Source organism: Pecten maximus, chromosome 4 (genome assembly GCF_902652985.1).
Source record: "Pecten maximus chromosome 4, xPecMax1.1, whole genome shotgun sequence".
Classification (NCBI taxonomy): domain Eukaryota; kingdom Metazoa; phylum Mollusca; class Bivalvia; order Pectinida; family Pectinidae; genus Pecten; species Pecten maximus.
In genome coordinates this window covers 22,605,298-22,632,042 of record NC_047018.1, presented here as the reverse complement: position 1 = coordinate 22,632,042, position 26,745 = coordinate 22,605,298, and the positions used below count along the sequence as shown (strand labels likewise).

General features: G+C 35.4%; 1 protein-coding gene across 1 annotated transcript; it reads left to right on the top strand.

Moving 5' to 3' along the window:
- Window positions 1–661: 661 nt before the first annotated feature.
- LOC117325532 (receptor-type tyrosine-protein phosphatase alpha-like) lies at window positions 662–25,429 on the top strand. The gene is made up of 23 exons (XM_033881821.1): window positions 662–891; window positions 2,560–2,580; window positions 3,887–4,063; window positions 4,856–5,068; window positions 5,540–5,677; window positions 6,125–7,370; window positions 7,873–8,015; window positions 8,951–9,120; window positions 9,785–9,872; window positions 10,750–10,823; window positions 11,271–11,307; window positions 11,743–11,840; window positions 12,002–12,130; window positions 12,606–12,751; window positions 13,254–13,389; window positions 13,725–13,865; window positions 21,202–21,298; window positions 22,337–22,398; window positions 22,907–23,038; window positions 23,474–23,599; window positions 23,848–23,999; window positions 24,236–24,371; window positions 25,087–25,429. The coding sequence occupies exons 1-23, from the start codon at window positions 828–830 to the stop codon at window positions 25,198–25,200; spliced, it is 3,840 nt and encodes a 1,279-aa protein (XP_033737712.1). The 5' UTR covers window positions 662–827; the 3' UTR covers window positions 25,201–25,429.
- The last annotated feature ends 1,316 nt before the right edge of the window (window positions 25,430–26,745 follow it).

Below are 26,745 nucleotides of genomic sequence, written 5' to 3'. Positions count from 1 at the left end.
TTCATTGTAAAATGTCTAGTTTAAGGTGATCTTCTATCAATACATATCTGACATCCGACTCCGAAAATGTTTGACCTCTCCTCATAACGCACAGCTATCTCTTAATACCTACTTGTATGTATAATAACTATAATAACTTTAGAGATGTATTTTGGATCGAGAGCATCTCAGCGCTGGCATGAACAACATCAAACATGGCAGACCGATGGAAGTGGATGATCTCTAGTTCTTAAGCCTCTTACAGGACTTTAACTGGCAAGTGTAGTAGCGGGACAGGGGCAAAGGACATGCTACTCTTTTCGATGATGCTAACCACTTAAATTCATAGGGTCAAGGTTTTCAATTAACGTGATGTAAACACCCAGCTTCTTTATGGCCATGAATAATTACTGTGTTTCAAGGCTGACATAACCTTTATATACAACAAGAATGGATCAATACATATAAAAACCTACATAACTACGTCTCCTCACAGAAATTTGAGGGTCACGCTACTGAGAAGTGGTGATTTTAAGTGAAAAGCGTAGTAAATTGTCCAGCTTCCGTTGCTGATGGTTAGTGTTCCCGTGCGCCCTGGTCAAAGGTCATAACCTTGACCGGCCTTTATTGCTTGACATCGTATATATCCTTATAAAGGCATCGAGTCGTTGTCTTTGTTTCAATACACTGTAGAACAATCAACCATTTTACAGTTTGGAAATGTCTAAAACTGGAATATATTAAATGGACGTTACGAACTAACAAAGGCGTTCTTTCTCAAGGAATAATTACACCACGGTCATGCAGTTATAGTTATATAGTGATCCAGGGAAGGATTTTTTATCACAATGTTTGTTTGTCGTTTGTGTCTGGTTTTTATCCTCTTCTGTTTGAACACAAGCCAGGGATTGGGTGAGTAATGATTTACACTTTAAGCGTTGTAGTTAATAATAATTTTAATCAATATTGCTCATCAAAGGAAGAAAGTACGATGTGTATTCGTATGCCTAATTAACAAATTATATGATAGATATATAACATGACATATTCTGATTTTGTTGAAAGCTTTATTCGGCGATAACTCATTAGATAGTGAATTGTGAATTTTCTGGAGTCATACCTCACTGTATTGAAAATGAATGTAAAACAATGATTTTTGACAAACATTGAAGCACGTTTGTAATACCATTGTATAAATAAAATGGTACAACCAAAAGGGTACTATCGTGGATTGGTAAAAGTAATATATATTTGTTTATCTATTTAGTTATTTTCTTCTTTCGACATAACACTACCGATAATATTTGTTAATATTCTTACCTATTAATAAGTTGGTATTCAAAGATTTTGTTCCTTTATGGGAAGCTTGTGAGCGCATCCAACCGCAATTTTGAGTAACGTGTTAGATGTATTTGAAATTCAACGATCAATGGATGGTGACATTGACGAAGGCATGTTAAAATTTTGTTGATAGTTTTATATAAAAAAAAAAAAAGACAAAAACAACACAGAAAAAACAAAACAAAAAAACAACAACAACAAAACAACAAAACAACAACAAACAAACGAACAAAAAAATATTTTGTTGGTATCATTTGAAATTGCTAGTTCATAATGTTTAAAATAAGTCACCAGAACCAAGTAATACTTGTTTGAATAATGGTAACAAATGCCCAAAAATTAATTACTGACCACCAAAACAACTTAGATTATTATTAATAATGCTGCACCCAAAACAGCTTAAAAAGTAATTACATGTATTAATGCTGTCCACAATACAATTTAAATAGTAATAAATAATGCTGTCCCCAATACAATTTAAATAGTAATAAATAATGCTGTCCCCAATACAATTTAAATAGTAATAAATAATGCTGTCCCCGATACAATTTAAATAGTAATAAATAATGCTGTCCCCGATACAATTTAACTAGGAATCAATAATGCTGTCCCCAATACAATTTAACTAGGAATCAGTAATACTGTTCCCCAAACAATTAGAATAGTGATGAATAATACCGTCCAGAAAACAATTAAAATAAAATAAATAATTCTGCCTCAAAACAATTAAAATAGTAATGAATAATGCTGTCCCCTAAACAATTAAAAATTGATTAATAAAACTATCCCCAAAACAGCTTTAATAGTAATTGATAATTCTGTCCCCACAACAATTGAAATAGTAATGGATAATACTGTCGCTAAAATAATTAAACATTTATTAATGGTACAGTCCCAAAAACAGCTTATATAGTAATTAATAATTCTGCCTCCAAAACAGCTTTAATTGCAGTCAGTAATACTGCCTCCGAAACAGCTTAAATATCAATTGATGATACTGTCTCAAAACAAATTATTTTTCTATTAATACTACTGTCCCCAAAAGAGCTTAAATATTGATAATACTTTTCCCAAAACAGCTTAAATAGTAATAAATGATACTGTCGAATATTGATTACATGAAGATGTCATTAATGAACGTGATATGATTCCAGTGTAAGGTATTCATCTGTTTGTGGTGTTTCCCAATTAACCTTTAACAATTAACTTTAACAATTAAATTGTCTGTTTTATTTTCAGAAGTGGACACAATGAAATTTGGTAAGTGTATGGCATGCTATAATCGTATATAAGCAAATAGATGTACCTGCCACAATTGGTCACTGTAAAGGGCGAACGGTAAGGCTGGTGTAAATTAACTGCATATCACACCACGCTTATATAATAATTAAACCATGCAAATACACCGTAAAGCGATAGCCTTACGTTACCGCGAATAATCTTTATTTGTATGTCAGCTGTTGTCAAATCAGAAGAAGAAATATACTCCTCCAAAACACCTGATCATAATATAATTGTCCACTTAATGTATTTTTTTGTTTTATTTGTATTTTGCTGTCGTGTTGTACATCTCCGGCTTTATTTACATTTCTTTGGTTTTTTGTTCTTGTTTGTGAGTACCAAGTTAAAATTATTGAGAACCAGAGGAAATCAGACTAGACATTCTAGAAGGGTTAGGTGCTTCTACTTCAACGACGACACCCCGGATATCATTTTTACAGCTCAATATTCACACGCTTGGATTTACTATTTTTAAACCATTATTATGGGAAAATCTATGTGTTTTCAGTTTCAATGTTAAAAATTATTGAAAGTATAATACGGTTATGGTCTGTTGATGAAATTTTGTTTGGACACCTAAGTGTCTGTCGGCCTTTGGACAAACTAAGACCGAATAGTTTCTTAATTAATCGTTTCGATAAAAAAAATGTTTGTTGTCACTCCATTATAATGAAATAACGTATCAAGTCTTCCTTTGATTGCTTTGTAATGTTGAGTGGGATTTTTGTGTGTTGTATTCACACAATTTAAAGTATAAACGTGTCAATTGAGTGTTTTTAGCTATGGAACAAAACCCGCTTCTCAAACAATTTTTGGAGAGGAGAGTTGCACAAGGAAATTGCCATTGTATTGAAACTAGATTGAACTTTGAGCATTAAATTACTGATGTATATCATTTATTGTTATGGATCAAAAATTTATATACGATCTAAAACGAGTAAAAGTTGAAAAAAAAGTAAATAAATAAATTCTCAGGCTCGTATCATAATATCCCGTATGAAAGGAAACCACATTAAAGATACTTTTACCAGGTTTTTAACAAGTTTTCAAGTCAAAATATGAAGACAAAATCAAATTTTGTTGCGCCATTTTCACTTCACTTATTATGACGTCACAATCCATTGATGATATGCGTAACCAATGATAGACGTTCCATGGTATGATATGTCAATGTTATTCACTGGATTGTAGGCCGATTATATGTGGTAATAAAATTTGAAGGAATTTGCTCTTGCAAATTCAAATAGTTTAACCTATGTTGTTGTAATTGGGGTTTTTTTTTCAGAGAAGCTGATGATACTACCACGTTCCAACAAAATTCCTAAAGTAGGTCAGGCAGCAGATGGAGACACGGCGACTTGTATACAGTACACGAGGCAGCCCCGCAAAAATGCCCGGGTATGGATCGACCTACGTGGCCTCCATAACGTGCATCGCGTCATCATAAGGCACAGTGGCACAGGTAAATCTCCATACAACACTGCAGTCGTAGTTGTTGTCAGAAACAACTAGTACCAAGTTATTTTTCTTGTAGATAGACTCACTAAATGATTATTTCTACCTGATGATATTGAGTTTAAACAGGTTTTGGCATTTGAATGTATTGCTTTGATCAATTATTTTAATATGTACACCCTTGTTTGTTTTGCTTTAGGCTTTTCATGCATTCTTTACACGTGTATTTATGAGAACAATAACGTGATGTATATATTGACTATCTCCGGTAAGCGATAAACGACATTACAGAAGCTCGAGTTACCGTTCTACATCCTGAAATGTTCCTGACCGGGAAAATGTTATTATTCAAAGATGAGTTAACAGACGTTTAGAGGATGAACAAGAGAAATATAGATTTAGTTTAAGCAACATAAAATATTAACATGTATATGTAATACAGCAATTAAGTGATGCCCCGCTGTGATAATACAACGTGTATCCTCGATATTGTTGACATGCCTAAAGTTCTATATTGAAAGACGATCTTGTATTAATGTCGATGTAATAGGAAATTTATATAACGGGTTTAATTAGAGCATTAGACGCGTGAGGTATCAAATTGTTATAAGACTACCAATTATTTATTAAAGGTTGTTCATAATTTACCTTGTTTTCAAATGAAAAAATATAAAATAAAAAAAACCGGATTTTGCTCACGTGTCGCTATTCTCTCGTTTGTTTGTATTTGTTTATATATAAAACAAAACATGAATAATGCATAAGAAATCTCTCAATAACTTTTTTCTCTTTGGATCAGATTCTAATTCAGATCTACAAATGATGAAAAACATCCACATTCGATTGTCTAATACTACGTCTGCGTCGAAAAAGAAAGATTGCTTCACAAATTACGATGATATACCCTCGGACGGCGCCTTAGACACTGCCACATATTGTGTCAGCAAAGCCATACGAAGTGTCTACGTCATAAGACCGACAGAGCTGCGCTTTTGTGAAGTGGAAGTATACGGTAAGCAAAGGAGTTGAACTAAATAGAGTTTTGCCTGTCCAAATAGATTCTTGTACTACCTTATCTCCATCTAGTTTGAAACTTACGAAACTCGGATATGTCCTACAGACCAAAAATAGAAATCGCAAGTAATTCTAATGTTTTAGAGACAAAGGCTATTACTTCTATGTACTATTTTATTGTTCAAACTTATTTGTGTGTCATATGCAATTATTTGAAGGCTAATAAGTTCATCATTGCTGCTTTCAAAGTTTCACATTTTAATAAATTTCAAAATTCCTGGTATATGTCTTACTTGATTGCAACATACTAAAATATTGGTAAAAAAAGTAATTCAGAATTTATTTAGAAGAGTCCATTCAACCAGGTTTTTATCACTTTGTTTGTATGGCACGTCAGTCGAGCAGAGCGATAGGAAGTGTGGAAAATGTCAGTTAAAGTACTAGTATCGTTTGTAATGTATTGCCTTAGGCTGTGTGTCCGGTCGCTGGGGAGCAGCATGCGAAAACAACTGTGGTGAATGTGCAGCAGGAGACGCGTGTGATTCTATAACAGGAAATTGCCCGGGCACATGTGCAAAAGGATGGAATGGATATCTCTGTAATATAGGTAGAAAATAAAAAGTCTTTCTACATTAACGTGTTAAGAATTTATATGATGTAATATTTGAAAATTGTCTGAAGATACTATATGCATTATATTTTGAAATGAAAATCAACATACCGGAATCGAAAGGACATTCATTATCATACATACATATGTACTTATATCATTTGCAAACTTTAAAATAATATTTCCTTATAATGCTATTAATGGAATCAATTCAATTAAGTTATTGTGCTGCTTTGAATTGTTTGCTTTAAATTAAACTCCATCAAATGAAGATACATCAGGTGGGATTAGAACTTTTAAGCAAAAGACATTTAAGTTTAAATTAATTGAATGAACAATTATTAACGGAATGCAAGTGTACTTTACCTACGTCAGTGTGAAACTGATAATGATCTTACTTAATAGAAGGTTTGCTATCGTGAATTGTGTAACTGTATTTTTCAGCAACGGCTACAACAACAACAACGACGAAGGCAACAACACCACAGACACTACCACCTCCAACAACAACGAAGGCAACACCACCACAGACACTACCACCTCCAACATCAACGAAGGCAACACCACCACAGACACTACCACCTCCAACATCAACGAAGGCAACAACACCACAGACACTACCAACTCAAACAACAATAAAGGCACCGATAATGATACTGACAACAAAGCTAACAACAAATAACACGACTATGAACTCACTGCCACGTGCTGAAACAGTTGATGATAACACCACAACAACGACAACGGACACAAATATGGCATCGACTATGCCTTCAAATAGTACACCAGATGTAGTTACTACAGATAGAGCAAGCGAATCTACTGCAGTTGGGCAAACGAAACAGACGCCTGGAGTAACACAGGTTGCAGCCAAAGGAACCTCGGGTGAGTTGCAATTTCCAGGCCTGGAAGAAAGCACTACACCATCTGCTGAAAGTAGACTTAATATTAGTTCATTTTCAACAACACTTTCATCTGTTACATCTGGAAATGCCCAAATGTATTCTACTAGCACTACTCGTACCTTCAGCATCTTACCAACCGATAGTACATCAGATGTCCAAACCAAGGGAATTAGCAAAGTGACTGATTCGACCAGTTTGATCTGGGGTCATCAATATTCAACAACAGAGGAGATCACGGTGAACACCGAGAGTGTGAGTAATATCACAGAAACAGCTGGTGAAGAAACATCTAGTCCATCTGTCTCTGAGAACACAACAGGCGATACGGATACAGCTACAGGTACAACCCAAATATTTTCTTCTCCAATAACGGAAAGTACCATTTCCCAAACAAATACATATTCCGACTGGTCGGGAGACGGAACAGAGGAATCTCAGAATGACTCACCAACAACAACTCGAGAATTGGATAATGTCAGTTCTGATATGCATTTGACAGAAACAGTCACAGATATCCCAGTTACAACTCGAGAAATAGATAGTGAAAGTTTGAGTGTGTACTTTACAGGGAGTGCGTCGCAACCTAGCAACACTGTTAACATTTCAGATGACGTCACAAAATCTACACAGTTGTTTGAAGATGTGGACCTAACAGACCCCAATCGTAAAAAGACCCCGGTCTGTAAAGGATTTACTTGCTCCAAGAATAATCTTGTCGTTTTAGTTGGGATTGTCGTTGCTTTTCTCTTTATAACTACCCTCATCGCCACAGTATACATATATAGGTTTGTATAAATCTTATATTCCTTGAAATCACTGTAATATACATAAAATATTCCCGGCCCAAGCCAAGTATTTGATCAATGATTGCGATCTTATTGAGACAACATGTACATTTGTAGTACAATTTTAACTTCTACATTTGTGTATTATTTTATTGTCGAATGGAGAAAATAAACCCATGAAGTGGGATTTTAGAGTCGGACATAAAAATATTCTTAAAGATGTTTCTGTGTAGTAGTAAAGATATTCTTGATCATGTAGCAGGGTCGTTTCCAAGTTAAGACGTCAGGTCATTTTCAGGTCTCTAAAATTTAAAAAAAGACTCACATTGCATTTATTTAATACTTCTCTAAACAGGAAGTTGCATGCCGTTCTATAAATTTTTTTAGTACAAAGTGTAAGTCGCAATAACAATAAGAATCATTTGTACTTAGACATGTCCTTTGTCACATGCGTATCGTGCCAACTGCAATCACCTGAACTGAACGATTTCTATTTGATTAGACGGAGAGTACGCCAGAAGAGAAACCAGGACTTCGAGAAAGGCGATAGTTTCAAAACATTTAACGGACTGCCCCTGCCTGATATTGCAGCGGCAGCAAAGGCATATGGAAGCAATGGTGACATAAAGAGTACACAGATAGATGGTGAGATACAATATATACATGCTGATGTAGATGATGTTTCACCATCATTCCACGTGAATCATTTGATTCACTATGTAATCAAAGCACTATAAAAGCAATACAGTCTGTCTTGTCTTGTTCTCACAGTGTAAATACATATATGCAAACTATCATATTTATATATTGGTACCAGCTATTGGTAACACTACCCTGTGCATAAAAGCACATGGACTTTTGGGTCAGTGTTTACTTTATGGCTTACAGTACATAATAAACTTCCTTGTATATTTATGTATATATGAAATATGAATATCATTATCTTAATGTGTCCTGAATGTGTGTGAAGTGTGGATGAATATTTATGTTATTCCTTTTAATTAAACACTGAGTTGCCTCCCTTTATTCATATAATAATGTATATATGTTATGTTCTTTCTTTTTTCTTTCCTTGTAATTTTTCATTTCAAATATACCGGTAAATATAAAATAATTAACATATATAATTGATATCTTTAAATTTCACATAATTACATTGTCCATTTATCCTGCCATCTACATTATGGAGAGAATTTACATAGGCATAGCCTGTTATTCAATCCAATTGACTATATTCCATCATTTTTGTCAATAAAATTTGTTGAAATGAAATAAAAGCAATACACTGTCTTTCAGGAATATTTTATCTCATTGATATTAATGTTATATGTTGGTGCGAAGTATTTCATTTACTACCTACGGGTAATAATCAAAAACAATAATTTTAACCTTTATTTCGACACATCCTTATTATGTTATTACTCGTGATCCATAACACTAGCATCCACTCGCTATTCTGACACTTCAAGCATTGGAATTCTGCTATTAAATACAGAAACATCAGTTGTGGTATCGTGATGTCCTGAACGTCTCTCTATGAATATATTGATTATTTTTATTTTGTTGTATTTATTGTATAGATACTCGAGACACGACCGACAAGGAGGATTATGACGTGAACGCCTCTCTTCTAGTTCCCTGTAACCTCTCGTCCTTCTCGCCGAGTCAGGCGAAGAGTACCGCGGTCAGAGATATCCAGGATCACATAACAATGATGAAGGACAAGACACTTTTCAACAAAGATTTCATGGTCTGTTTAATTCCATATTCGCCATTTCTTCGAATATGTCGTAATTCCGAGGTTTGAAGTAGCGGAATGAACACCGACACAAATTTATATATTTTATTTATTATGAGGTGGTACTCCACGTTTTGGTTATCATGCACTCATTATGAAAACAAAGGCACTTGTATCAATAGAGGCTACACAACGAGTTGAGGTTGTATATGGCATCTCCAAATATATATATCTAAGCAGAACTATTGCTAATATCACAGAATATTGCACGAGGTTTGTTTGTTTTCTTTCTGATAGAACGTTCTTATTATATAAGGAATTCGTAAGATTATGATTGGTTTCTTTTTATTTCAACTCCCTAAATTATCAAGTAATGTCACTTCATTTTAAGCTGTTACTAGTATAATCAGTAATGGTGACGTCATTTTGTTTTTAGGTGAAATGCTTCAGACTTTGCATCGCATGTGGCAATAAATATCGTTGGAAACCCATGAGACTCGAATCGAACGACAAAAGCAAAGTCTCGTGGGTTAATGATGGACAGTAATACAGTCATCATCATTGCTATTAATAACACGGAAGTATAAATAAATGTAAACGTGTTCATACACAAGATCATGCAATTCGAGGTGAATTGCATAAATTAATGTGCCTATTTTGTTGTATACCATTTAAGAATCTACCAGGCGCAGATATCAGTCCATGCAATGTAGGAACAAACAGGAAAAACTCGAAAAAGAACCGGTATGCCAACATTACCACATGTGAGTCCAACTTTAAATTTATCTAATATTCTCTGATGTGATATTTACATGTCATGACGTCATGCTGTTATCTTGATATGGACAGTATGACTGTGATTTTGAGGGTACATACGCAAATACTATCATAACTGTTGTTTTTATATTGACATTATGGCTGTGATTTTAGGGTATATTAAAAGTTGCCTTTCTGGAAATTAGATGTATAAAAATTGCGACTAAATAGTTGATTTATTTATTCCTTTTTATAAATGAAGTACAAATGTATGTATTAATACATATTAAAATGCTATAAATGCAACAAATGCCTAAGCCAATCAGTAAACGGTGGAAGTTTTAACATCTAGAATAAAAATACCTTATAAATGTTTTCTTTGTACCTAAGGAATTTCGAAATTTACCAAATGGCTAGAATAAGAAGATGAATTTGTATTCCTTTTTACATTCGTTAAGACCCCATTTAAATGACCTTCATCCCCCTAGATGGGCAGAATTTCAGTATGGTGCCATATTATATTTTCATATAGTGAGTAACTCAACTGTGTGTCTTTTCGTCAGCAATGTCAGAGGGTAAGGATAGAAAGTTTTATGCTTTCTAAGAAAATAATCTGAATAATGATAACAACACTTTTATCGTTTCATACTATGAACAGAATAGCAGTTGATTGATATTAACTATTTCATTGTTCTAGTATCTCTTCAACTTGGAGGTTAAATGTTTTCCTATCCATATTTTTTACTGTATAACATAATATATCGAAGGTTACTTTCTGAGACTAATACAAATCTAGGCGATCACCATTGAACGTTTTTGACGAACGAACTTGGTGTAACTACAAACACAAAACCGTAAATACTACGATACATTATGTCATTCCAGTCGATGAATCCAGAGTAACCTTGACAACCAATGGAGATGTTGAGAATGACTACATCAACGCCAGCTACATCGATGTAAGAAAAATTCGTGGATAATGAATATAATCCAGGAAAGCATAAGCTTACTGTCGGTTTAAAAAAAGTGAAATACATTAATGCCAAGGGAGACACAATCATGTCATTATATCGTCAGTTTTTAGGTATATTTTTGTAAAATTTTTCTGAATGACTGGCACAAATGAAATGAAAATACAATAGGATTCAAAATCTGCAATACTCCAAAGTCATTTTGCACTCATTCAAATGTTTTCCCACTAAATGTGTTTTACGTTTTAGTAGATTATCCTTTAAGTTTACGCTTGTATCTATATATTTTTGCACTTATCACATACATATTATATCGCGCTCCACATTAATCATAAGACATTAATAGTTTATAATAAATCTAGTTAAATGCATTCTGGGTCACGATTGTGATGTGTGCCTTTTGTGCTATCCGTATACGACATTATCTCCTTATAGAGTTTTGAACAACCGAAGACTTACATCGCAACACAGGGTAAAGTATCATTTTTTCACTTTTTTTTGTACTTGAATAATCTACCTTGTTTTGAAATACTAAAACAAGTAAAAAAGAAAAATATGTGCACTTTAGAGTTAATATATAGAATCGCTAATCAAATCCCAATTGTATCTTGTTATACTCATTGGGCTCTATATCGGTATGTGTATCTCCTTAATACAACCATAACTGTTCATCGGTGTCTAAGTGGACAGATACTAAACTTATATAACATTGCCCATTGAGTCAGTGTCTTTAACCAATGTGAATATATTATCAATGATCCACTCTACATGGCCATTGGTGTGTTCCGCTTCCTTACCACATTGCGTTATTGTGGCGCACCGAGTTAAAAAGGCATTGCAATGGGGTTGGAGTTTGCAAAGCTGCATCTAACAGCAGCTCTTTGACTAACCAATTAAAACATTACAGGACCGCTGAAACACACTTCAGACGATTTCTGGAGAATGATTTGGCAGGAACACGCGGAGAAGATTGTCATGTTGACAGAGCTACAGGAAAACAAAAAGGTACGAATGACTAATCACGATTGTATTACGATTTTTTCGTTTAAAATCTGAATTATAATGAATAATCAGAACATATCTATTCGTTAAATGAAAATGAAATATTTTTTCAACAGTGTTTGTGGAGTTTCTTTTGTCACTCATTTTATTTATTTGTTTCGCAGACTAAATGCGTGCAGTACTGGCCAGGAGAAAATGAGAAAATGTCCGTCGGTAGTCTTAGTATTACAATGGAGAATGAGTATCACTTCCCTGTCTACAAGCTACGGACGTTTTGCATTACCGAATCTCGGGTATTTAGATATCAATCTTACAATTCATATTTGCCTTACACTTTTGCAATCTCTAAATAACGTACGTAATATTCGCCCGCCTACTATTCCATAGAAAACAGTAAAACCTCCCATTCTATTTGGTGTTCAGCAATGTACGTCTCAATGACCATGATAAATGCGTTTTTGTAACCTAAGAATGGTTTGTGTCAGTGTGTGAAAGACACTATCGCTACTTATGAATCCGTCAACTTCAGGCGGTTGAATTTAGTGATATCTTAATACAGGTTGGTTCACATAACAATAAATATAATACAGATTATACGTATTAAACATATATGGTATGTAAATGAAGTACATGTAGCTCGTTTGAATACCACATTTATACATTTACACACAACAAATACACACTTCTTGATATTAAAAATGAATAGATAAGTAAAAAGAAGAAAAAAACCCACATATCAATAAAATCCTTTCAATATGCATTTGTCAGACAAAAGAGTCTAGGAAAGTAACCCAGTTCCAGTTCACTGCTTGGCCAGACCATGGTGTCCCGGAGGTGTTCCCGTTGATTTTGTTCCATGACCGTGTGATCAGCCAACATTCTGACATGACCGGTCCTATGGTAGTACACTGCAGGTAGGTAGTGAGGTAGATCTTTGTTTAAATCGAAAGAGATCCAAAGAACAGAACATGGAATTGTCGCCCAGTAACCTCATACCTTCCGTTATTTCTTTCCTTCTTGGGAAGACTCCTTGTTGATTTGGGAGTTCCTGTATTATTGTTGGTGAATCGCGTATGGACGATTATGTCATTTACGTGATATTCTGCATTTTCCTTGTCTTGACGACACGATATGTTTCCTTTTCCTAAAGGAATTCATGATAAGCGACACTGACTAACGTAGTTTTCATTGACCACGATTATTTTAATATACAAGAACAATTCCAAAACTTGACGATAGGGATTTAAGAAGATTGAAAGTTCATACGTGCCTAATCAGTCACCTTAAAATTTCAATATCCACTAAACCCGGCAACCAAGAAGACCTTACATTATAAAAAAATAAAGAAATAAAGAAAAAAATATTCGTCCTAAAAACAAAAACGATCTCATAATGATGTTGATATTTTCCATGCAGTGCTGGGGTTGGTCGCACAGGAACATTTATTGCCATCGATGCTTTGAGTGAACAGGGACGCAAGACAGGTCACGTGACCATCCACCTGTTTGTGGAGTACATGAGGAGGTGTCGGCCTCGCATGGTGCAGACATTGGTATGTATAGTTAACAGAACCAATATGGTTTTACTAGCACTCCCATAAGATCCATTGCCTGGCGACCACGTTAAGAATAATAAAATGAGTGTTAATATTGAAAAAAACATGTTATAAATCCATAGTTATAATAACTGTTGTTGGATGGAAGCGAGCGATAAAAAATGTTCCGTAACTGAAAAATGAAGTTAAAATGAAGTAAAATCAATATGTTCAATTTGATCGCAGGATAGCTTTTAACGATAAACAATTGGAAACTAGAGTGTTCTACACTGTATATTGGAAACTACATCTGTATGTATGCCTTTTGTCTCAATGATATGATATTGCTCAAGGATCAGTACGTGTTTCTTCACACCGTTCTGATGGAGATGTTCCTCTGTCCGGGGTCGTTGGTGGAGGCCGAAAGCTTACGCGACACCTGGAAAATCAACGGCAATGGGACACATACACAGGCGATTCGGGAGGAATACCAGGTAAAGACAGCTATATGACGCTGCTCAAAATAACGTAACATCTTCATTTTATGTTGAGTAACCATGTCTTAATGATGACGTCATTCATTTATTTTACGCACATATCAAGGAGCATTGCGGATTGCGCGATGAAAACTTTCATAAAAGCTTACCATTTCTTGCAAGTATGTGAGAAAAAATAATCAAACATGGGTCTGTTCTGCAAACAAGGATGTCTCAACCCTCGTGTAAGAGATTGGCTGGCCAGCCGAGTGCGGACTGGACAAACTCTTACACGAGGGTTGAGATATCCCTGTCCATGGAACAGACACATGTTAGATTATATTACTGGCTGGCGACCAATTCTCGCCAAGTACTAATTCTCGCCAACTCACGTGCAAAATGAAAACGCGTTACTTTTTCGCGTATTTTTTCTAACGCAAGAAGAAAGCAAACCACGATCGTCTATCCAGCAAAATATTACCAAGTTTTATCGTCCAGAACGAAAATTATCAGGTAAATACCCTTAAGAACCTCATTTGAAATCAGCTGATCACCAGGGGGGTCACGTGGTTTCTCGTACTAAAAATAACAAACGTCAAACGATGTAAACAAACTTTACCTTACTATGCCTACTATGTCCAGAAATTGTCACTTGTTCCTAAAAGTCCATTTGAAACGTTAAAATAAGTTTCACAAATGAAACATGTGTCCCGATAATGATGTGGTTCATGCAAAATGAGTGGAGACATTGTCCGTGGTGTTGTAAAAGATTTCTGCAAAAACGCGCTCGTTCTGTGACGTTTCAACATGGCGGTATATCACGTGACAATCCAGGGGAGAAATCATTATTTATCGATTGACCATTTTACAGTTGTGGGAGTTATTCCCCTTTATACGTCTCCACACTGCTAAATGGGAAATAATGTACAACAGGTTGTAAAATATACCTTGCACATAATTATATCAATATTTTTGTTGTTGTTTACTTCATTTGCAATTAAAATTATGAACTATTTGCTTTGATTTTCAAATTTAAAATTTCTTTTTCTATAACACCTGCATATATTGTATTGTTTGTTCTAATTCCTCGATAAAATTTCACAAATTAATTTTGTTTTGTCAAACTCCATTAATATTTAAACTGTTTAGGAAAAATGTTGAGATACTCTAAAGTATCCAGAGGGTACACACCAGACACCCTGAGGATTGCCATTGCCACAGTGCATGACAAGAAGATGTCAATAAGTGCTGCTTCAAGGGAGTTTAATGTTCCAAGGAAAACTTTAGGTATTGCTTATTCAAGTTAATCACAAAAACTGAAATGTAATTATTGAATGTCATTGTGTACAATTTAACTAAATTTTACATGATATTGCATCTGTAATGGTCATACAGATTTTGAATACTAGGTAATAAAAGTTTTCAAGAAGCTGTAAGTTTGTAAGGGATTTTCATGGCTTTTGATTTTTTCAAGACTTTTTCCAGAAAAAAACTTCTAGGGTCTTGAAGACCTATTGGACAATTGGAAGTTTCATTCAAACTGTATGCTTTCCAATTTATTAATTATTTGAGGAAATCCTTATCAGTGATTATTTCATAAATAAGTAAACCTTCAACCAATTCAAAAATTTCAAATTATTGATTTGAACCAATTTTGCATTTCAGATGACCATGTTAAGAGCACAAATATGAAATTCAGACCTGGGTTGGATTCAACTTTGACATCAGAAGAAGAGACTGCCCTGACCAACTATTTAGTTTACATGTCCAGACAAGGTTTCCCTATGCATAGGCAAATGGTACGCCAGTATATCAATGTCCTATGTAAAAGGGATGATAGGGCTACCAGGTTCAATATAGAGAAAGGGCCCAGTGATAAGTGGTTCCGGGGATTTTTGAAAAGGCACCCTGAACTATCAGAGAGGGAATCCGAGGCCCAAGACAGGGGGAGAAGTAGGATGGCCAACCAAAATGTCATGAATCAATACTTTGGTCTTCTTTCCGACACCATTGAAAAACTTGGCCTACAAAGGAAGCCACAGTGTATTTTCAACTGTGACGAGACAGGGTGGTCGGGAAAAGAAAAAAGCAAACAGAAAGTCTTTGGGGTAAAGGGGCAACATTGCTACCAGAAGAAAATACTAAACACAGGCCATATAACAGCACACCTATGCATATCGGCTGATGGCAAAGTCCTTCCTACCTTTTTAATATTCGAAAAATCACTTCCCCACACCTCCTACAAGGATGGTGTTCCACCAAATTGGTTATTCGGATATTCAGAAACCGGCTATATGGACTCGGAGCTTTTCAAAACATGGCTTAGGGATTTATTTATTCCTAATTGTGGCAATGAGCGTCCAGTCCTCATTATCATGGACAATCATGACTCCCATATAAATGTAGATGTAATCAAACTGGCAAGAGAGAATGGTGTTGAACTGGTAGGGTTACCTCCACATACCACCCAAATTTTGCAACCTTTAGACGTTCAAATTAATGGTCCATTAAAATCTAAATTAAACTCCCTTGCTATGAACCTTGGATTTGTCAATAAACATCAAGTTTTAAACAAAGCCAGATTCCCTGCTGTACTGTCACAAGCCATTGACCAGTTCTGCTCACCTGGAAATGTGAAACAGGCCTTTAGAAAAGCAGGTATCTATCCACTCAACCCTGATGCAATAGATAAAACGCAACTTACACCATCTCATAGCACCACATTAGCACAATCATCTCCTACAATACCCTCTCCCTTATCACAGCAATCCTCTTCATTGGAACTGTCCACCTCAGCAATGCCTTCTACTTTAGCACAACCTTCTACCTCAGCACTGTCTTCTACATCAGCACTGTCCTCGTCCTCGGCACCGCCCTCTACCTCTGTCCTGCCCTCTACTTCGGCACCGCCCTCTACCTCTGTCATGCCCTCTACTTCGGCACCGCCCTCTACCTCTGTCCTGCCCTCTACTTCGGCACCGCCCTCTACCTCTGTCCTGCCCTCTACCTCGGCACCGCCCTCTACCTCTGTCCTGCCCTCTGCCTCGGCACCGTCATCGTCTGAAAAGTCCTCTACTTCATCACAAGCTTCCTCTTCCACTTCTATCTGTAAAGAGTGTGGAACTTTTCTAGGGGGTAACCCACTTGTAACAGAGGGTCTTATACCTCAAGCGATGGCTGATCTTTTTCAACCTGTACCTGCTAAACCGTATGTTGCCAGGAGAAAGCTTGTCACCGAGTCAAGAGTAATAACGAGTGGAAGTTTTTTACAGCAACTGGAGGAAAAAGCAGCTGAAGAAAAAAACAAGAAAGAGGCAACAGTTAAGAGAAAGAGAGAGAGAGAGGAAAAGAAACAGCAAAAAGAGAATGAGAAAAAAGTCAGACGACCGCGAAAGCAACAAAAAACCAATAAGAAAGAAGTCTACAAATGTAAAGTGTGCTTGCTGAGTGACCCTTTGGACAATGAGGATGAAGAAACTCTCTGGGTACAGTGCTGCCAATGTGATATTTGGTACCACCCAGAGTGTGTTGGCCTCAGCCAGGCAGACTTGGAGGATGACACTTTCATCTTCAAATGTGCACCATGTCTTGATGCTGGAGAGGAATAATCTGCAACATAGTACATATAACACACATTATTGCTTTGCTTACATATCTATATTTTATATTTTTTTCATTTCTGGTTTTGATTTCTAATCTACACAAATCAACTAACGTACATGACAAAATGCTTGTGGTGGGTGACACAAGTCGCTAACCCAGCTGTTGTCTATTAATTCGCATAATTTATACATATGTACATTTTCTCAAATGCCACATACACCATAGGGACACCCCAGTCAGGTGTAACTGGTTGTCTTAGATCCAAGTTACTTATATATATATAATTACACTTTCCACACATTTCCAGTAAATTTCAAAGTTCATTGCAAGGGAAATACTTGTCAGATGTGACAGTGCAATTTTTTTTCGTAAATAAATATACACTTTAATCTGAACATAATATCCTATCTTTATTGCCAACCAGAATGCCCCTGTGAATGTCCTTGTTCCCATTTCACTTTTTTCAACTTTGCTGTATTTTTTCAAATTATTCTATCGTTTAAATTAAATGGAATTGTTTAAAAACTGCTTAAGGTGCGACAAAAACCAAAGGAATAAAAAGGGTCAAGCTGTACTGAATGAATGTATGGGTACTAGTAACTGAAGGTCAGGATACAGATATTATATGAGATAACGGAAATTCCTGAAAATTATTGCATTGCAACTATAGTGAACTTCGTAGAAAATCATAGGCACTTGGGAGTTATATTGGACGGAAATTGTAAATGGACCAGTCATATTGATGGTATTTGTAAAAAGGTATCGAAACAGATAAGTGTTTTGCGTAAACTTAAATATATATTAAATCGCCACACTTTATATAGAATATATACTTCGTATATTATACCATTATTAGAATATTGTTGTGAGGTATGGGATGGGTGTAGTCTCGGTGACTCAGATAAACTAGAAAAACTTCAACTAGAAGCTGCACGTGTGATTACGGGATTACCATCTTACACTAGTATACAGTCATTATATTCTGAAAGTGGTTTAGAACCTCTTGCTATTAGACGCTCTAGGCGAAAATTGCAGCTTTTTTTATAAAATTAAACATAAATTATCTCCAAATTACCTAACATCACTTCTTCCACCATTAGTATCAGAAAATTCTCAATATAACCTTAGAAATGCCAATAATTACTCGTTACCAAATTACCGTTTACATCTTACTAATTCATCTTTCTTTCCCTCTACTATCCAACTATGGAGTCATTTAGATAACGAAATCCGACAAAGTGTTACGTACTCGGCCTTTAAACATTCTCTTCAAAATTTTACAGACACAAAAGTTCCCTTCTACTATCAAATTGGTGACAGAAAACATAACATTATGCATGCAAGATTAAGAAACAGATCTAGTACTCTTAACAACGATTTATTTCATGCAAATTTGATTAATTTTAAACACTGCCAATGTGGACACCCTGTTGAAGATGCATATCATTTCTTTTTTGAATGTAAAAATTACTCTGTTCAGCGTTTGCAACTGTTTCGTGATCTAAATTATTTCATCCCACTAGACCTGCAACTTCTGCTATTCGGAAAAAATGAACTTTCTCATCAAGAAAATGTAACTATATGCCAATCAACCCAACTATTTATTAAAAATACAAATAGATTTTAAAAATATCTTAATTGGAAATTAATGTACATTCTATTTTTGTCTTTGCGGACTCAGGTGACATTCGGGTGTGTGTGAAATGTTATAAATGAAGGACCAGAAAAGAAAAGGAGGAAGACACCACTGGCATGGATTATCATAGACATTAGACAAGTTTGAACGAAAGGAAAGTCGAATTGTGTACCAAAGTGATTGTTGCCAGAGTCCGCTTAGGTCTACCACAAAACTATTTGTCTTTTTGAAGTATTTAGATATACATGTATATCCCATATATATAAGATTATTTGTATCAATATCTTATAAAATCTCTTTCTGTCTCTCTCTTCCTTCCCCCCTCCAACTCCCCCTCTCTTCCCCTTTCTCTCCGTCTCCCTCCCCTTCTGTCTCTCTCTCTCTTTCTCTCTATTTCTTATAAAATTAGATTGTAAATATGTAAATAAAACTACCATCATGTGAATTTTTTCTCAATGTAAAATTGTATCGGGAGAGGGCTTAATATAAGTTGGAAAACTTGTGCCCAATCCCTTTGTAACAAATTGTAAATGACAAATAAAATATGTTTAAATCAAAAACTATAGTTTATACGTGTTATAAGCACTTGCATCATAATAAATAAAGGCCAATATATAGGATCCAACCCTCCAAACTTCTTCAATACAAAGGTAAATATGCAGTGTTCTTTTTTTTGTAAATTATTTTAATTGTTTATTTTAGTTTGTGTTTTGAGTTGAAATTTTAATGAAAATTTCCAATCTACAATCGCCGTTTTCCTCAATTAACATTTTAAAAATTTCTGATATTTTGTCCAGTTTTAGAGCTTTTGCTAATATCTTGAAACCATCTATTGCTGTAAAAGGCAAAAATAAAAACTAACATCTCCAAAATAACAAACTCACCTAAAATTTGCACATGGATTGCTTTCAAACTCGTGTAAAGCTCGCCTTCCTGATCACTTCGACAGCGTAAATTGAATCAGCACGTGACGATGTTCCGCACGCACCTGCTTCTCTCGTTTAGGTCCGTGGTTTAGCGACAATCTACTAGAATAACTGCATGACTTTTTGACTTTGACCTTATTTCATGTCAGAAATGTAAGTAAATGTAATCAAAAACCATTTGATTACGTTCTGGATACAATTTTGTATAAGTTTAACAAATAAAATGAAAATGAAAGTAGCATTCCGACAGGTTCCGGGAACTTCTGCAAACGTGATCAATCAGACTCCGATACAAACCGTTTAAAATCACAAAAAATGTTGTTCAATCTGTCAAGATTATTAAAATAAGAAGCATTTAGATACAAAGTAACTTATATTGATCATGTTGAAAGCAAAATGCGGATTTTTTCGATTGTTTTTACGCTTTTTAAAAAGTTGGCGAGAATTGGTACTGTGACACCGGAAACTAGGTGTTAAACACAGGCTACAATAACTGCTCCCCTGTCGGCGCATGCGCATGGAATTTGTTTTTATTTTTATACATGAAAGGGCAAGGGATATACTTCAAACAAATGAGGTACGTTGAGGATCTGCTTACGATATTTTTGTGTATGACGAAAAACGTGCAAAATGTGGCGAGAATTGGTCGCCAGCCAGTAGTCTTCGCGGTTTCCATTTTCAAGAGATCTTTATTGAATATTTAAATACAGCGAAACACTAAACCCGTTGAATAATACATTTTACATATATAGAGGATACCTAACAGTGTTTTCAGTAATACCAAATATATTTCACGAGTGGGGCTAATATTTTGATATTTTTCACGAGTGCGCAGCACGAGTGAAAAATATCTAAATATTAGCCACACGAGTGAAATATATTTGGTATTACTGAGGCACTGTTAGATATTCTGTTTATTACATTTTTTATCAACGAAAAACCTACCCATTATGTTAACTAGGCCTACAGCGATAATTTGTAAACAAAAAATGTAGTTCCCCCTGTCCAGGTGCTGAGATATATGTCGGGCTTTCTGATTGGTCAATTATTTTGGTATTTTCTCATCATTAATTTGATTGGTCAAATCAGCAAAAATGATATTTTTTACTAGTGAAAAATATCACTTTTATAGAATGAATAATTTTTTATATTTCACTGGTAAAAATGTAATAATATTTGGTTCCTACAGAGACTCCAGGGTCTCCGACCGAGATATGGTGGCGAGGCATACTCCGCTGGACACCAGGCATGTAACTCCAGCAAGAACGGCACCACAGTGTTACCAGGTGTGACCTCAAAATACATGTAGTATTATTCTACAGTATCCTCAGTGTTATTTACCATCAACAATGGTATTGTACTAAGACATTCACATGGATAGCAATTTACATCTATATAGTGCAGTATACATGTATACATTGTATCACGTAAAATATAAATGATCAACTTGATGATGTACAATTATATCCTTTTGATAAGGTCGATACATTTTCAACCCGAAAAGATATCGACCGAGGATGAATTCCGAAGTTGATTTTGTTCAGGTTGATAAAACCATGTATTAAACGAAATCAATAGGCTATAAAATGAAATGTTTGATCTTTAGTAACCATGCAATCAATTCAAGAAATTCTTTTTCATGTAATTAAGTAAGAGTATAAAACATTCATTACATAGGTTTTTCATGGTTGCGATCATATGCTTTATTATAATCCAGACATATTCATACCTCATCTGTGCTGGAACAGTCTATAGCTTACCGTAACATTCTGTTCAGAATCTGAGCTATTAACTGACGAATTCGATTCGAAACTTTGGTCAGATCGAATGTTACGGAAAACTATGGACTGTTCCAGCACAAACAATGTGTGTATACATCTAAATTATAGTATAGTATATGTTCGCACCTATGATTAGCCTATGTATAGTGTACTTTCCGTGGCTTGCCTCATCTTATGCTTTCTGCACCGGTGGCCGCGAATATTGAGTTCTTATCTACGGTTTCCCACCTTTCGACACATAAATATGTTTTCTTTTGAATAAAATGAAGTAAAAAGAAAATTGAATGCTATGAGTATGATATGATATGCAGAGATTTACTCGTGAAAAATATTGAAATCCTGCCATACTCGTAAAATAGGCTATATTCAACGGGAAACCATTCAATATCTTCCTCTCTCTATATAAGTACATCAAATATATGTAGATGATAAATACATGTAGATGATATGATAAAATGTAACTATACCATTTTGTCTCCCTTGATTGTCACCGGATCTCCTTAGACAGTATTACTACTATAACATTACCGCGTCTCTTTACAGTCAATGATTACAGAGTGGTGTTAAACAGCGAGGAGGATTACATCAATGCAGTCACTATGCCAGTATGTACAGTTACAGGAAATTAGTGCACTTGAAATTCAGTTTAATTCTTTTTCGTTTATTTGGAATGGAACCTTTTGTCTTGTATCTGGAGAAAATCAGCAAGAATTAATTTCAAATGTGAGGAGTTATCAATATATATCCTAATTATTTAGGTTTGGAATCGAGTCCATTACCGGCATTAAAAAGCCATGGTTGTTCGATTCTCTGTGGGCTCATTACATTTTAAAATATTTGTCGTCATCGTTATCTATGTTATGACGACGTCATACAAAACATTTTGAAATTCCATCACATTGAGTTTCCCTAACCTAGACAATATAAAACACAGCCTATCACCATGTTCCCTCTATCACTCTGGTGATTTAACTTGAGGGTAATAATAACATAGAACCAAGAAAGTGTATAGCGAGTTGATAGCATGATATATCAGGTATTACAATTACAGAAAGACATAGAAGACGTCTGGAGATCTCTCTGAATAATGTCCCCTCTTATTTTCTGTCACAGAACCTGGGCAGCAAACCAGGCTACATCGTTACAGAGATACCAGTGTCTACTTCAAAAGATAACTTCTGGCAGATGATATATGAGCAGAAATGCAATGTAATAGTTTGTCTTGACCATCCACTAGATGAAACGGTAAGGTTTGCGGGTACTATAATATAATAACTATTCTATAAATATTCTATTTCATGATAGGAGTGCCATAACATACAATGTTATGTAAAACAAGAGATAGATATCAGTCAGCTGCAGAGGCATCAACTGAACAATGGCGTGACGTATTCAATATTTTGTAGCTGTCAGCAAGAGAATAAAAAAATACTTTCAGTTCTGGTAAAATACTACGAAAGCTGATGAATTAGGAAGATGCGGATATACATGCCCACAAAAATAAACACAAAATTAAAAAAAAAAATTAATAAGATTAGCATAAATATTTGAAAATATTGTTGGAAAACTGAGTATAATCAATTGTTTTGTCTTTAGTATGATGCATCTTAATCAAAATGCCTTGCCTGGAATATGATACAATTTGATCAATGATTAGAATTATTGTTTAATTTGACACAGGGCGTGTCTATTCTTCCCGAAACAGAACAGGAGCAGACCTATGGAGCTTTCTCTGTGAGACATGGCGAAACTGTTCTATTAGGACCACACGGCATACAGAGGGAGACCTTCACCTTGACACGTGATGTAATTACAATGTTTACCCTGCTGCATGTTACACGTAATTGTATATAACCTCGCTGTTTGTTATAATACTACTGATGAATCTGTTTTATTATCGGGACAATGCACTTTAAAGAGCCATATGAAATACAGACCATACTACTCCGAAAACATTTACGTTTACAACATAGGAATTTTTCCTTGTCTCGCGAGTGTTTAAGTGTAATACTCCTTTCCTTGAGGTTAGAACATTCCGTGTTTTATGATTTCAGAACGAAGTGAACGAGGTGGCGGTGTTTTACTTGCCAACGTGGAAGGCGGAAGACCAGCTCCCTCCGACGTGTGCTAGTCTCATCTCACTCCACCAGGAGACGCAAAAATGGCAAGAGAACAAAGGTCAAGGTCGAGTCATCGTCGTATGTAGGTCGGTATCAAGGACATACAAATGTAGATAAATCATAAAACCAAATAAGTAAAGACATTATGTGCGGATTAGTTGGAGTTAGTGTTATATTAATGTCAAATTTAAGTGTAAATGCCGTGCGATTCTTTTTGATAAATAAATTTTCAATTCCAATAATTATTCAATGAAATGACACAAGATACCAGTATAACGGAAGTATTGTGATCCAAGGACTTAGTGGTCGTTTGATGTTTCAGGGACGGTGCTGAACGATGCGGGTTGTACTGTGCTGTATGTAACATGATGGAATGCATCGATTGGTATAATCGTGTTGATATTTTCCACACGGTCCGACATCTACAGATCCGCAGACCAGAGGTCATACAGAATTTGGTAAGTTCATCACATCCGCTGACATATTTTACAATACAACATTTGTTGTTACTTCTTATGTGATTGTTCTAAAATGACGTTTTGCCAACGAACTCCCGGTGGTTTTTATCACGTAAAATCGTTGTTTCGCTTCATATTGTCTTGAAGGGTGTATCTCTGAACGCCAACATTTTGAATTTACCTGTAGGGCAGTTTGTTTTGATAGTGATTATAGTCTTTTTCCTAAAAGGAGTCCCAATGCCAACAGGTAAATTTACCTGTAAAAGTTACGTATGGGTGCTCTTGTAGACAAGTCGTCTTTCCTTCCGTTCATAGTTCAAAGGTCGTAACATGACATGTAATCATGTTCCATCCACGCGAGGTGTCATTGCTTTTAATTTCGTTGCATGTTAGTTGATCAGGACCATTTTGGCTTTCGTTTTGTCGTCACATAAATATGCCGCATCATATCCTTAAATACGATGAAAGCGTCGTACAAAATGTACACGGCCAAATGACTAACTCCATAGGCCTAATAAAGCCGTTCAATGATAACGATGCCTTTTCACGGCGACAAAACGAAAAATGACCTTGATCAGACGCCTTGTTTCATCATGTTCGTGTTGTTTCGAATATATCCATTCTGAAAAAGAGCAACTGCTTTAACATTTGCTGTTTCAATGAAAATGACTTCCGTCTGCTTTTACTACTACTGTGATGACTCCGTTTCTTCCAGATGCAATACTCGTATTGTTTTGACTTGGCTGTCGCCTACACGGACACGTCTGATGGAACCTGTATAAAACTCCCCGACGATACCGTGTTTGTGTCCCCAACTACATCGGTATGACACTGGCAGTGTTACACACGAACAACGATACTCAAACCATTTTTGTGACTTAAAGAAGACAATCCGACCCACCAATCGAATCGGCTGCTTCTGAATATGCAATCAATAATAAACCTGTCACAATGGTGGCAGCAAGAAATATGATTTTAAAAAGTTTCAATATTGGATTTTTGAAATTCTTGATGGATGTATATATTGCAAGCCTAATAAAAACATTCATTTTATTGCGTTATGATTTCGATAGTTTTATTTCAAATGGAGAAAGGACAAAAGAAAATCGCAATATTGTACCTTTCTCCTTCTTTAATGTACGTAAAAAAATGTTTGCAAATGAGAAAGAATTCCCTCGACTCTAACAGGAGCCAAAGCATGTTCCGCCTGCGGGTGACCAATTAAACAATATGAGAGATTAAGATTTTCTTGAGAATATCACAATGACTTGAGTGATAATAATCCGAAATAGAGTCGAGATCAATGTAATATTGTCTAGACTATATTCTTGAAGAATTCAAGAAGCAATTTGCCTTTATCTCATGCAGTCAACATTTGGATTTGCAATACAATCGCAAGAGAGCGCCGCGAGTTTTTTTTTTTTTTTTTTACTTTAGACCCATTTTAACCTTGACCTTTTGTCAGTTGATTCTTTGTATCATTCTAACTAACTTAGCTTCATGTGACAGTCATAATTGAATTTTCATTCGTTAGTTTTATGTTAATCTTTCCATAACTAATATCACCCAGGAACTAAAATGGTAGACCTTTATCAGAAATTTAGGCCCCAATTATATTGTACACAAATAATAGATAAATAAAATATTCATTTTTGAAGTCGCTATATTAGAAATTATGCTACTTGGCTTTTTGAAGTCATGTTTTTAACACAACATTGACCAGACCAGTTACCTTGAAAGTTCATTTGATCATCACAGCAGTTTCTCTTTATATTATAGGTTTCCACCACTGACCTTTAAACACAATGCTTTAGATCTTCTTGTACTAAACTTTCACTGCTCACTAATAACAGCTCTTGATAGAAAACAATATAAGAAACTTCAATTTAGTGAAGACTTTCAGTGTGAAAACTACTAAAAATTATACATGCCTCTGGGGTAAACATCTTTTGACTAGTCCTGATTTGTCATTCAATCATACCAGCTAGCATTTAGCCTAGTGTTGTAGTCCTGTGGACAGACCAGCAGACTTGCTCAATAGCCAGATGATCCACGATGCCCAATTAGTCTGCATCGCTTACTGGTATTCACTCATTTGATGACTCTCCAGTGTCATTTAATCAAAGAACTTCATTTTTTGACTTTCAGAGAGCTTGAACATTGTTCAGCATCTTATCTTTTCACAAACTTTGTGAGGCTTCATTAGAACCTACCAGCCAAATATGATGAGTCTTAGGTAGTCTTCTGGTTAAACAGAAGTCATTTGAATGTTTTAACAAATATGACCCCTTGTGACCTTGACCTTGGGATAAGGTAACATCTTTACCCAAACTTGAACAGCTCCATTCCAGGAACATACCAGCCAAATATCAGA

Bases quoted from the DNA above. Each gene is read 5' to 3' on its own strand.
- LOC117325532 (XM_033881821.1), top strand. From the start codon at position 828: ATGTTTGTTTGTCGTTTGTGTCTGGTTTTTATCCTCTTCTGTTTGAAC. The intron at 11,841-12,001 runs GTACGAATGACT...TTTGTTTCGCAG, and splicing joins AGCTACAGGAAAACAAAAAG to ACTAAATGCGTGCAGTACTG. The intron at 13,866-21,201 runs GTAAAGACAGCT...TGGTTCCTACAG, and splicing joins CGATTCGGGAGGAATACCAG to AGACTCCAGGGTCTCCGACC.